General features: G+C 45.0%; 1 protein-coding gene across 1 annotated transcript in view; it reads right to left on the reverse strand.

Annotated features, from left to right (window-relative positions):
* Nucleotides 1-218: 218 nt before the first annotated feature.
* pla1a (phospholipase A1 member A) overlaps nucleotides 219-12652 on the reverse strand; it is a 30428-nt gene continuing 17994 nt past the window's right edge. Inside the window, exons 8-10 of the mRNA XM_080204322.1 lie at nucleotides 5865-5979; nucleotides 4164-4328; nucleotides 219-297 (exon numbers count right to left, since the gene is read on the reverse strand). Of these exons, the coding sequence (XP_080060448.1) occupies nucleotides 219-297; nucleotides 4164-4328; nucleotides 5865-5979 (359 nt within the window). The remainder of the gene's footprint in view (nucleotides 298-4163; nucleotides 4329-5864; nucleotides 5980-12652) is intronic.

Below are 12652 nucleotides of genomic sequence, written 5' to 3' on the forward strand. Positions count from 1 at the left end.
TCTAGTATGTTATAATAAATTCTAACAAACTTCATATTCAATTCAAATGTCCAAATTCAGGATTCTTCCTTGCTCGTAATCTACCCAATAAACTTGGGTAGATGTGATAGCCTGTTTCTTTTCCCTCGGAAGGAATACTTCAAGTATTTCACCCAACTGTGTTCATCTTTAAAGTGTTGTCTGGCAGCTTTGTTCTCGAAGTAAAGGCAATTCTGCTCCTAAAGACAGCTAGCAAACATCGCAAAAAATGCTTTTTTGTCGATGACAATATTATGGATACAGCTGGGTGGCCTCTCCCTAAAAGGGAAAGAAGATTTCCGTTAGACAGGACAACACTGTGCATTACCATTGATCATTTAACAGTCACAAGTAAGGCTTACATTAACACTGCAATGAAGTTACTGTGAAATTCCCCTAGCTGCCACCTGTTCAGGTTACTGCACCTAACCAGCATGTCTTTCAGACTGTGGGAGCAAACTGGAGAAAACCCATGCAGACACAGGGAGAACGTGCAAACCCCACTCAGACAGTGACTCCAGCCAGGAATGAAACCCGGGTCCCTGCCTCTGTGCGGCAGCAGTGCTAACCACTGTGCCACCCTAGCTGCTCATAGCTTGCCACAGCTGTTCAATGTACAACCAGAGTATAACTAAAAGTTAATTCGAAAGCAAAAGAGATGGACGCCGGAAAGATGAAATATAAATGGGAAATGCTGGAATTGTTCAGAGCATCTGGTAGCCTCTAGAAAGGTAGACCTTTTGTTTGAAGGACAGAAAATTAGAGCCAGTACAGAAATGGGGAAATATGGGAGGGGTGATAGAATAAGAAAATAGCTTGTGATAAGAGAGGAGAGAGTAGAGATTAATTAACAAAATAAGAACATAAGAACATAAGAAATAGGAGCAGGAGTAGGCCACCTAGCCCTTCGAGCCTGCCCCGCCATTCAATAAGATCATGGCTGATCTGTCGTGGCTCAGTTCCACATTCCCGCCCTCTCCCCATAAACCTTAATCCCCTCTCTTATCAAAAACCCATCAACCCGCGTCTTAAATATATTTAGCAAGGCAGCCTCTGCCACTTCAACGGGCAGAGAATTCCAGAGATTCACCACCCTTTGAGTGAAGAAGTTCCTCCTCAACTCCGTTCTAAACCGCCCCCCCCTTTATCTTGAGGCTATGCCCCCTAGTCCTACTATTCTTTCTGAGTGGGAAGAGTCTCTCTACCTCTATCCTATCCATCCCATTCATCATCTTATACGTCTGAATGAGATCTCCCCTCATTCTTCTAAACTCTAACGAGTACAAGCCTAGTTTATTCAGCCTCTCCTCATAGCTCAACCCCCTCAACTCCGGCATCAGCCTAGTAAACCTCCTCTGCACTCCCTCCAAGGCCAAAATATCCTTGCATAAGTACGGCACCCAAAACTGCACACTGTACTCCAGCTGCGGCCTCACCAATGCCCTATATAGCCGCAGCAAGACCTCCCTACTTTTATATTCAATCCCCCTCGCTATGAAGGCCAGCATCCCATTAGCCTTCCTGACCACCTGCTGCACAAAAAATGGCTGGTGTTGGAAGACAAAAAGGACTGATTAAGGGACAAACAATTGCTGATTATTTCCAGCATGTTGTGTTACATAAAAACTGCCTTTTAAATATGCAGTGGGTATTAGTATCCACTTAGTGTTGGGGGACTAGCTAAGTAAATGCATGGGGTTATGGGGATAGAGTCTCGATAGGTTTGTGGTCAGCGCAGACTCAATGGGCCAAATGGCCTCCTTCTGCACAGTAGAATTCTATGAGGTTTCTATAACCTCTTCATTTTGCATGTCCTCTGCTTTTGTGGGAACTGTATGTAATTCTACTCACCAAATCCGACAACAAGCTGCTTGAGATTGAGAATTATTTGCGTATGTAGATGTGTGTAATTTCCCAAATTCATGACATGCAGGATTGATTGCCCATGATCTGCTTTTCTATGACTAATATCAGATCAGATTTCAATAACAACAACAACAGTTTGCATTTATATAACACCTTTAAAACGATTAAAGATGCTAAGGCACTTCACCAGGACTTTATCACACAAAATTTGACACCATGTCGCTTAAAGGGACATTAGGACATTGGTCAAAGAGATAGGTTTAAAACTGCGTCTTAAAGGAAGAGATAGAAATAGAGGAGTTTCAGGCACTTTCAGAGTTTAACAATGATGCAGCTAAAGGCATGATTCCCAGTGGTAGAACAATGGAGGTTGGAGAGGTGGGGGGGTGGGTGGAAGGTGGTAGGAACGAGAGAGGTGCTGAGATGCAGAGAGTAGTAAGCTCAAGGATGTGGAGTTGCTGGTGTTGGACTGGGGTAGGCAGGGTAAGTAGTCTCACAACACCAGGTTAAAGTCTGACAGCACGAGCGTTGCCCCTTCATCAGGTGAGTGAAGAGTTTGGTTCACAAACGGGGCATATATAGACACAAACTCAATTACAAGATAATGGTTGGAATGTAAATCTCAAAAGGTAATCAAATCTTTACAGGTGTAGACAGTGTGAGTAGAGAGAGGGTTAAGCACAGGTTAAAGAAGGTGACAAGGCTGGGGAGGGACTTATAAACAAGGATCAGAGTGATATATTCCAAATGTTGTTTGACCACATGTTGGTCAGTTGTTGGTCTGCAAACACTGGGGTATTGGATAAATGGAATTTGGTTTGGATCTGCGAATGGGCTTTTGGTTGAATTCAATATCATGTCAAGTTGAATGCGGTAATACAACCCAGGAGAGCACTGAAATAGTCAGGCCCAGAAATAACAAAAACATGGGCAAGGGTTTCAAGTGAGCTGAGACAGCGTTGGAGGAAAGTACAAATAAATGGTCTAGGCAACAGAGCAAATATGTCGTGAGAAACTCAACTTGGAGTTAAATTGTATTGACCTGATTCATCTCCTATAGAAAAACCAACTTTTCAAAATATTGCTTTGGTCAGGGAGGCACATTTGTTAGGGTACAGAGGAGATTTACAAGGATGTTGCCTGGACTGGGAGGCATGCCTTATGAAGTTAGGTTGAGGGAGCTGGGACTCTTTTCCCTGGAGAGACAAAGGTTGAGAGGCGACCTGATAGAGGTTTATAAAATGTTGAGAGGAATAGACAGGGTGGATTCTCAGAGGCTATTTCCCCGGGTTGAAATGGTCGCTACGAGAGGACACAGGTTTAAGGTGCGGGGAGGAAAGTACAGAAGTGATGTTAGGGGTAAGTTTTTCACTCAGAGGGTGGTGAGTGAATGGAATCGGCTGACGTCAGTGGTGGTGGAGGCGAACTCGCTGGGGTCTTTTAAAAGACTTCTGGATGAGTATATGGGGTTTTATGGGATTGGGGGTTATAGATAGGTGTTGATGTGATCGGCGCAACTTGTGGGCCGAAGGGCCTGTTTGTGCTGTAGTGTTCTATGTTCTATGTTCCACAAAATCTCCCCTTAGCCACAACGGTGCCAAACTACAAAGAACTTCAGTATGAGCCCCACAGTGGCACAGTGGTTAGCACTGCTGTCTTACAGCACTGGGGACCTGGGTTCCATTCCCAGCTTGGGCTACTGTCTGTACATTCTCCCTGTGTCTGCATGGGTTTCCTTTGGGTGCTTTGGTTCCCTCCCACAGTCCAAAGATATGTAGCTTACATGAATTGGCCATGCTAAACTCTCCCTCAGTGTACCTGAACAGGTGGCGACTGGGGAATTTTCACAGTAACTTCATTGCAATATGAATGTAAGTCTACTTGTGACTAATAAATAAACTTTACTCCCTAAGAGCTCAATGAGCAAATTCACTCAGTGGTGCAATATGGCACTTTAAAGACCATTATTGGGGCAACAATATCCTTAGTGTCCTTAAGCTAGGAAGAGGAAAACATAACTGAGTTCCATTCAACGAATACTATCCAATGATTCCTATGGGATAACAGACAGGTATAGGTGTTGGAGGAGAAGAGGATTGGATCTCCAAATTAGAATTCCTATTCTAGTCAAACAGATACCAATTTTCACATAACAAGTGTGGCCACTTAGTTGAGAGCTGCCTGTCCCATGTGGAATCAGGTCCCCGAGTTAGTCAACTTGGGACAAGAAAGCTTACACCGTGATAATATCTTACCTAGCAACAGACAAAACTGTTTACCTGTCATTCAAAGGGAGCTCGCTAACGCGTAATTTCTCAATGTGAATTTCATATCTTTTTCTTCGCCAGCTGGACAGCTGTTCAATAGTGATGGCATCCATGTTCCCAAAGCGGGCGTACGGTATGACTTTTCTCAATGTCCTTTCATTCGATTCCTTATTAGGTCTGTAAGGAAAACATGACAGTGAGAGGGCTGGGAACGTTTAAGAGAGCTACTTCAGCAAAGCATTTTCCTCACCTTTCTTTATAGTTACCCAAAGTGGGCTGTGAGGTAAGAAATGCACAAACTATTTTTCAGTTGTTTTCCAATTATAACTTTGATTTGGCTGAAACGCTGGGTGTACCAATTTCCTCGGAGCAACTTCTGCTCCGTCATTGTAACCTGGCCAGAATTGTGGTGGAAACCCCGTCCACACTACACTTCCAATGAACTTATGTCATGGTAGGATAGCTTATCTACCCCAATATAGGAATCAAATTTATGTGAGTCAGATGAGTGCCTTAACTATGCAAGGAAACAGTTAAAATGGCTGCCGAGTGATAAATGAGGAGGAAATTTTAATTCCTTCTCTGCCAGTTTCCTTTGGGTGAGGGAGTTCCAAACACACTTCTCAATGATGAGCTTCACTCACTATAGTTAGCACCGCTGCCTCATAGTTCCAGGGACTGGAGTTTGATCCCCAGCTTGGGTCACTGTCTGTGCAGAGTCTGCATGTTCTCTCCATGTCTGTGTGGGTTTCCTGTGGGTGCTCTGGTTTCCTCCCACCTTCTGAAAGACGTGCTGGTTAGGTGTGCATTGGCCATACTAAGTTCTCCCTCAGTGTACCCGAACAAGCACCAGATTGTGGCAATTAGGGGATTTTCACAGTAACTTAATTGCAGTGCTAAAGTAAGCTTACTTGTGACAGTATAAATAAACGTTAAGTTTTGTCACTTCATCTGAACCATTTCACTTCTTTGGGTCAACAAGGGAGTCAAAGGTAATATGTGATAGGCAGGAAAGTGGGCCAAGATATTATTGAATGGCAGAGTAAGCTTGAAGGGCCAAATGGCCTACTCTGCTCCTTTTTTTTATGTCCTTTTGTTTTTATTGTATTACATCCCTGTCATTACATTTCACTATGAAGTTATGCGTGTTTCAGTTCCAACACGACTACTAAAATAACTATCACACCATAGCAAAAACCTGGTGAAAAATGAATTGATATTTGTTGCAGATTTGCATATCAGTGGCACTCTGTCCAAAACTGCTGCATTTAAATTCATTTATTCTGTGGAGCTGCCTGGTTAACGTCCAAAGACTCAAATACATTGGAAACCCTTTACAAGGAGAGATTACCATTAAAGTTTATTTATTAGTCACAAGTAAGGCTTACATTAACACTACAATGAAGTTACTGTGAAATTCCCCTAGTCGTCACAGTTCAGCACCTGTTCAGGTTAATACACCTAACTAGCAAGTCTTTCAGAATGTGGGAAGAAACCAGAGCACCCAGAGGAAACCCACACAGACACAGGGAGAACATGCAAACTCCACACAGACAGTGACCCAAGCTGGGAATCGAACCCGCGTCTCTGGTGCTGTGAGGCAGCAGTGATTGCACTGATTGCAGCTCAAATCAAGCTTCTTCAGCTTTCCAGCAAACAGGCCAATAACAAAGTGTGCAATCTATGTTAAAACAGGATAGACTAAACACTTACATTGTTAGATGAAGATGTGATATGTTGGATCGATTGCTGCTCAGGAATGTTAGTTCAATAGACTGGTCATATGGTCCGAGCTGTTTAAAAAATATTTCTACCAGGAAATGTTTCACTGGTTAAAGAAAAAACAAAAAATTTAGTCAGTCAGACACGTGGAAGGGTTTTCTTTTGATCTTTCTGCCTTTTGTTCACATTCTGAGGCGCATTTTGGTTTTTATACTTTGCGATTGTTTACGCTATGACTTCCTATCAATGTTACATTTTGGTGATGGGGTGGACCTGTCAGGATCTTTGTTATACTGTCTAGTCAGTTTTCCAGAACCATCGAGTACAATCCCATAGAATCCATACAGTGCAGAAGGATACCCATCCCATCTGCACTGACTCTCTAAAAGCGCAGCTAACTCAATGTCACCCTCCCCTTGCCCATCCCTGTAATCCTGTGCATTTACCATGACTAATCCACCTAACCTACACATCACTGGACACTAAGAGGCAATTTAGCATGGCCAATCCACCTAACCCTCACATCTTTGGATTGTGGGAGGAAACCAGAACACATGGAGGAAACCCAGACAGATGTGGGGAGAAGGTACAAACTCCACACAGTCACCAAGGCCAGAATCAAGCCCAGGTCCCTGGCACTGTGAGGCAGCAGTGATAACCACCGTGCCACCCATTGAAAGTGCACTGAGGCCATGGATTTTCCATGGGATCTATCTATGCCCACGCTATGAAGGGTAAGGAAGGCTGAGAAATGGAAGGGGCTCAAGTGTTGAAAGTTAGACTGAGACATCAGAGGTGGTTGCTGCCCCCTGCACACAGGTACCAACCTACCTGGGTTTTCAGATCAAGAACGCATTACTTCAATTTCTCTGTACTTGGCTTCTTCAGAAAGCAGTGCTGCCCCAAAGAGGTCATTGCATGACTTGTCAATAACTAGCTGAAGGCCTGTGGCCCACTTCCACCAGGAATAGTTCCCTGCTGCTTTGTATTTCTTTGAAACTAGATCATGGTGGACAGCACCTGGTGGTCTTGAGTTAGGCAGTAATACACTGCTGCACATAGACTAATGCTGTACAAATAGCTATGAAATCCATTTCTTTCCCAGTGAGAGCAGGAAAACCAAAAACAAGCTCTGCAGTCCCACAGGGTATTTACAGATGCAAAGGACATGTGAGAGAATGCACGAGTGCAAAAATATGAACAGGTAAAGCTTACATTTGATCAATGTGCAGCAAATCCAGTCACTTTCTCTAGTATATGAATGCATGTTACATAATTGTAACATTTAACTTTTAACATGTGACGATCTATAATACAGTAAGAAGTCTGACAACACCAGGTTTAAGACAATCCATAATGCCAGTTCTCATGATATTCGTTTATGATGATGATTGATTTCTGTCCTCTCTGCCCTTTTTTCTGAAAGTAAAGTTTATTTATGAATCACAAATAAGGTTTACATTAACACTGCAATGAAGTTAGTGTGAAAATCCCCTAGTTGCCACACTCCACACTTGTTCGGGTACATTGAGGGAGAATTTAGCATGGCCAACGCACCCAACCAGCACATCTTTGGACTTTGGGATGAAACCGGGGTACCTGGAGGAAACCCTCACAGACACAGGGAGAACGTGCAAACTCCACACATACAGTGACCCAAGCTTGGAATCGAACCCTGGCACTGTGAGGCAGTAAAAAGTCTGACAACACCAGGTTTTAGTCCAACCTATTTATTTGAGGCAGCAGTGCTAACCACTGTGCCACCGTGCCGCCCCTGCAATGCCAATAAGGTTTCCATGGACGGACAGATCTAATGACACTCATGCCACTATAGAGCATTCTGAAGTGTTTTGTCAATAAATCTGGTGGAGCCCTGAAATACAACCACCGAGACTCTCCAAAATCTCTGTAACCTGCTGCAGCAAGAGAAGAGTCAATGACGGAAGATTTACTGTTTCAAGGAACACGGATGGGATAATGATGAAGACAGAGCACTGCTTAAGGAGCATCCACAAACCGGAGGGGATATTGAAAAGGATCATCAACAGTGAAAGGACGGAAGATGTAATTTATAGCACAGTGCCTTCATATCCATTTCTTCCCACACCCTCACAAAATCACCCCCTGTCAGCGACCTGCCAATCTCCTTCTTAAGATGGATGTTTACATTTTCCCTGCTATCATCTAGCTCACAAAATTTGCAGGCGTACGCAAACCCTAATTCAACGTTCTACGTGATGGAGCTGTATTTACAGAACGACGGTCACTAAAAGGTGCCAGTCAATCCATTCACCTTATCTACATCTTAAAGCGATGTTTACCCTCTTTGTGCAAGCTATTTGTTTTTGCTCCTAGCCCATTTCTTCCATCAGATGTTTTCTGCGTGAGAGTTTTTTTTTAGTGCTGGATGGCTGAGGAAGTTCCCTTGGATGCACAAAGGCTCGAGGCAGCTGCTCTGCAATCTGCTTTTTACCTGGAAGTGTGAAGGGCTGCTGGATACTGAAGCTTCATTGGAGGGAGTGAGGGTACAGGCTGACTATTAGCTCCCACGGATAAGGCAGCAATATCTATGACCCTTCCTTGTTGTACACTAGTGCAGGGCTCAGGCTCAAAAGGATCACTGCTCTGCTGTCAGCACAGAGCCAGTAGCCTCAAGCAGGTTTTGGAGGTCCTGTGAAAGTGCCCCCTTCAGTTGAAGCAGTGGTCGTCATGTGGTCACTCAAGGTGAATATCGCTTTCTCAGCAGCAAGGACTGTAGCTTCAGGAGACAAGGAGTTAGCAGCAAAAAGGACTCCGAGATTCACAGACCCATATACATATATAGGTATTGCTGTCTTATGTTCGGGCAAGATGCAATCATCCATTGGATCAGGTATTGGACATTGAAGACAGGAAGCCCCTGAAGAAGGTGGCTCGGGCTTTTTGGAGGGAAGTTACAAAAGGCGTCTGTGCAACCATCCCCTCCCACCACAGCAAGGGAGGGACCACATACACTGTGCTGGCCTACTTGAGGGAATGTTGTGAGCCTGAACCAAGCTTCCCAGACTAACTGAGATCCCTGAACTCTCTCTGCCCCGAATCAATGAGCTCCTTGGGGAATTATTATGTACAATAATGTGGATTGTTACCTCCTCCCATTTACTACAGCTGACTTTCAAGCTGCTTTTGTAGCACAGCAGGCCAGAAGACTGTAGCAAAGGCTGTATCGCGGGCTTCCTGCTGGGCTAGTGAGCCCAGAGAGTTCAGTCCCGGACCCACTAATGATATTTAAATATATTAACATTCTCATTTAAATAAATTATGCGGTTTCGCATCGAATTCCGTCACAGAGCTGATGGTGCCGGAAATCCGACTGCCAGAGATGCACGGTGGCTGTGGTGCCCAGCAGGAAGCCCGGGGGTCATGGGGCTGGCCAGTGATCAGGAGGCCGGCAGTGCACATACACCGTTCTCAGTGCTGCCAGATTGGCGCATGCGCAATGGCGCTCTCAGCACTATGCTGCAGGCTTTTCCATCAGGAATAGGCCCCATCTACAGATTTCTGGAGTGATTGACGCTAGGGCACTCTTCAGTGCTCAGAGTGTGGGAAATTCATTTTAAAACTCCACTGAACAAACAAGGCGATTTACTCCAGATTTTACGTGAATTCAACCTCCTGAGACACATCAGCTCTAACAGTGACAACAATCTGGAATCTTGGAACTTGCCATATCCTTTCTTCAGCCTCCTCCATAAAATGCACATCTGAAAAAAGTCCAGGTACAGTCTTTCAAACTCTCCAGGATGCTGGATTCCAATACATGTATTGTATTAGAGAGCTCATCCAACTGTTAAGCAAAGAAATGAACATTGCACCCAAAAAGCATGCTTTTTTTCCAATTTAATCATCTAGCTGAGAAAAGACTCATGCAAGTGTCTTACCTTCAGAAAACCTGATTAGTATGCCCCTCACAACACTATGTATCAAATTGTCCTCATATACTGATCAGAAAACACCATCACTTTGCTTGTACGCCAGACATAAGCAGGCTCTGAAAATGTCAGGCTGATTGAAAGTGGTCTAGAAGACAATGAAATATATCACAGCACGGTGGCACAGTGGTTAGCACTACTGCCTCATAGTACTAGGGATCTGGGTTTGATACCCAGCTTGGGTCTGTGTGGAGTTTACACATCCTCCCCATGTCTGATGGGTTTGCTCTGGTTTCCTCCCCCAGTCTGAAAGACAAGCAGGTTAGGGCGCATTGACCTGAACAGGTGCCGGACTGTGGCGACGAGGGGAATTTCACAGTAACTTCATTGCAGTGTTAACGTGAGCCTTACACGTGACTGATAAATAAACTTTAATTTAATCGAACGTCTTAGCTATGAGGAGAGATTGGATAAACTGGGGTTGTTCCCTCTGGAAAGGCGGAGAATGAGGGGAGACCTAATAGAGGTGTATAAAATTATGAGGGGTATGGATAGGGTGAACAGTGGGAAGGTTTTTCCCAGGTCGGAGGTGACAAACACGAGGGGTCACAGGTTCAAGGTGAGGGGGGGCGAGGTTTAACTCAGATATCAGAGGGACGTATTTTACACTGAGGGTGGTGGGGGCCTGGAATGCGCTGCCAAGCAGGGTAGCGGAGGCAAACACGTTGGGATCGTTTAAGGCTTATCTGGTTAGGCACATGAGCATACTGGGAATGGAGGGATACAGAGGAATGGTCTAGTTGGACCAATGAGCGGTGCAGGCTCGGAGGGCCGAAGGGCCTGTTTCCTGTGCTGTATTGTTCTTTGTTCTTTGGATTGCAAATAGAAACATAATCAGATTGCACACATCTAAGTGTGACCCCCTAACTGCAGAACCACACCATTAAGTAAGAAAACAATGGGCTACATTTTCACCTGGGTCTGGAGGTACGATTTGCTGCATGGATGGCCACACTTAGCTTATTTTCTGGAGGAAATCTAATCTTCCTCCACATTCCCTACCTCGCACTGTTTTCCGCTGGACTTTATTGTGTGGCAGGAATACCCAGCGTGCAAAAACACACGCCCAACTCCACAGAGGTCTGGCTCCCCATTTCAAAACCGGGATAAAAATTTCAGAGGACATGGAGTTGGGGGTAGGGTGTTAGCGTGGATAGAGGATTGGTTGTCAAATAGGAGGCAGAGAGTGGGGGTCAATGGGTGCTATTCGGATTGGCGGTTGGTGACTAGTGGGGTGCCCCAGGGGTCGGTGCTGGGGCCTCAGCTATTTACCATTTATATAGATGATCTGGAGGAGGGAACCGAGTGCAGGGTGTCGAAATTTGCTGATGACACCAAGATTGGGGGAAAGGCAAATTGTGCGGAGGGTGTGGAGAGTCTGCAGAAGGATCTAGATAGGCTGGGCGAATGGGCCAGGAAATGGCAAATGGAATTTAATGTTGGCAAGTGTGAGGTGGTCCACTTTGGTAGGAAGAATGGTAGGAAGGACTATTACTTACGTGGCGAAAAACTGCAGCAGGCGACGGTGCAGAGGGACCTCGGGGTCCTTGTGCATGAGTCGCAAAAACCCAGCCTGCAGGTGCAGCAGGTGGTCAGGAAGGCGAATGGGATGCTGGCCTTCATAGCGAGGGGGATTGAATATAAAAGTAGGGAGGTCTTGCTGCAGCTGTATAGGGCATTGGTGAGGCCGCAGCTGGAGTACTGTGTGCAGTTTTGGGCGCCGCACCTGCGCAAGGATATTTTGGCCTTGGAGGGAGTGCAGAGGAGGTTTACTAGGCTGATACCGGAGTTGAGGGGGTTGAGCTATGAGGAGAGGCTGAATAAACTAGGCTTGTACTCGTTAGAGTTTAGAAGAATGAGGGGAGATCTCATTGAGACGTATAAGATGATGAATGGGATGGATAGGATAGAGGTGGAAAGACTCTTCCCGCTCAAAAAAGACAGTAGGACTAGGGGGCACAGCCTCAAGATAAAGGGGGGGCAGTTCAGAACGGAGTTGAGGAGGAACTTCTTCACTCAAAGGGTGGTGAATCTCTGGAATTCTCTGCCCGTTGAAGTGGTGGAGGCTGCCTCGCTAAATATTTTTAAGAAGCGGGTTGATGGGTTTTTGATAAGAGAGGGGATTAAGGGTTATGGGGAGAGGGCGGGAAAGTGGAACTGAGCCACGACAGATCAGCCATGATCTTATTGAATGGCGGGGCAGGCTCGAAGGGCCAGATGGCCTACTCCTGCTCCTATTTCTTATGTTCTTATGTTCTTATGATGGCGTGAGATTTTGGCAGTTCACCAAGTGCCACGCCAGGTTTGAGATTTTGTGGAGAAAATGGAAAGCTTGCTGAGGAGTCTGGAACAATTTGAAAGGAGAAGTGTTTTCATTGCCGTGAGAGCTCACTGTCTTCATCACGTACAGGTCCTTGTTACGATTTCCACAGAGACTGATAACTATTCAAAAAGATTCACGTTTCCAGTTACTACCTGAAGTAATGGCCTTATAGGATTTCACATTTAGTCTTACAAAAATTACTAAAAAAAATTGACTAAACACTATTTTCTTTTTGTCGGCAACATATACTTTAACTACAGAAAAAGGCATTACTGTTGTATGCTCAGCATCCATCATACTCCCAAATAGATACACTCCTTTAACAAGCTATCCACAGTTGCTTCCAATTTCCAAAGGGCTCCTGTATCCCTGTTTCCCTGACTAGTGACTTTGAGTGACCATCCCCAGGCTTTCCTCAGTTTTCCAAGAGTTCCCTAAATCCACCATCAGCAGCAAGGACCATTTCAATGCCTTTCCCTTCTTTG

This window comes from Carcharhinus amblyrhynchos, chromosome 15, assembly GCF_965287045.1.
Source record: "Carcharhinus amblyrhynchos chromosome 15, sCarAmb.v2.hapA, whole genome shotgun sequence".
NCBI classification, from domain to species: Eukaryota; Metazoa; Chordata; class Chondrichthyes; order Carcharhiniformes; family Carcharhinidae; genus Carcharhinus; species Carcharhinus amblyrhynchos.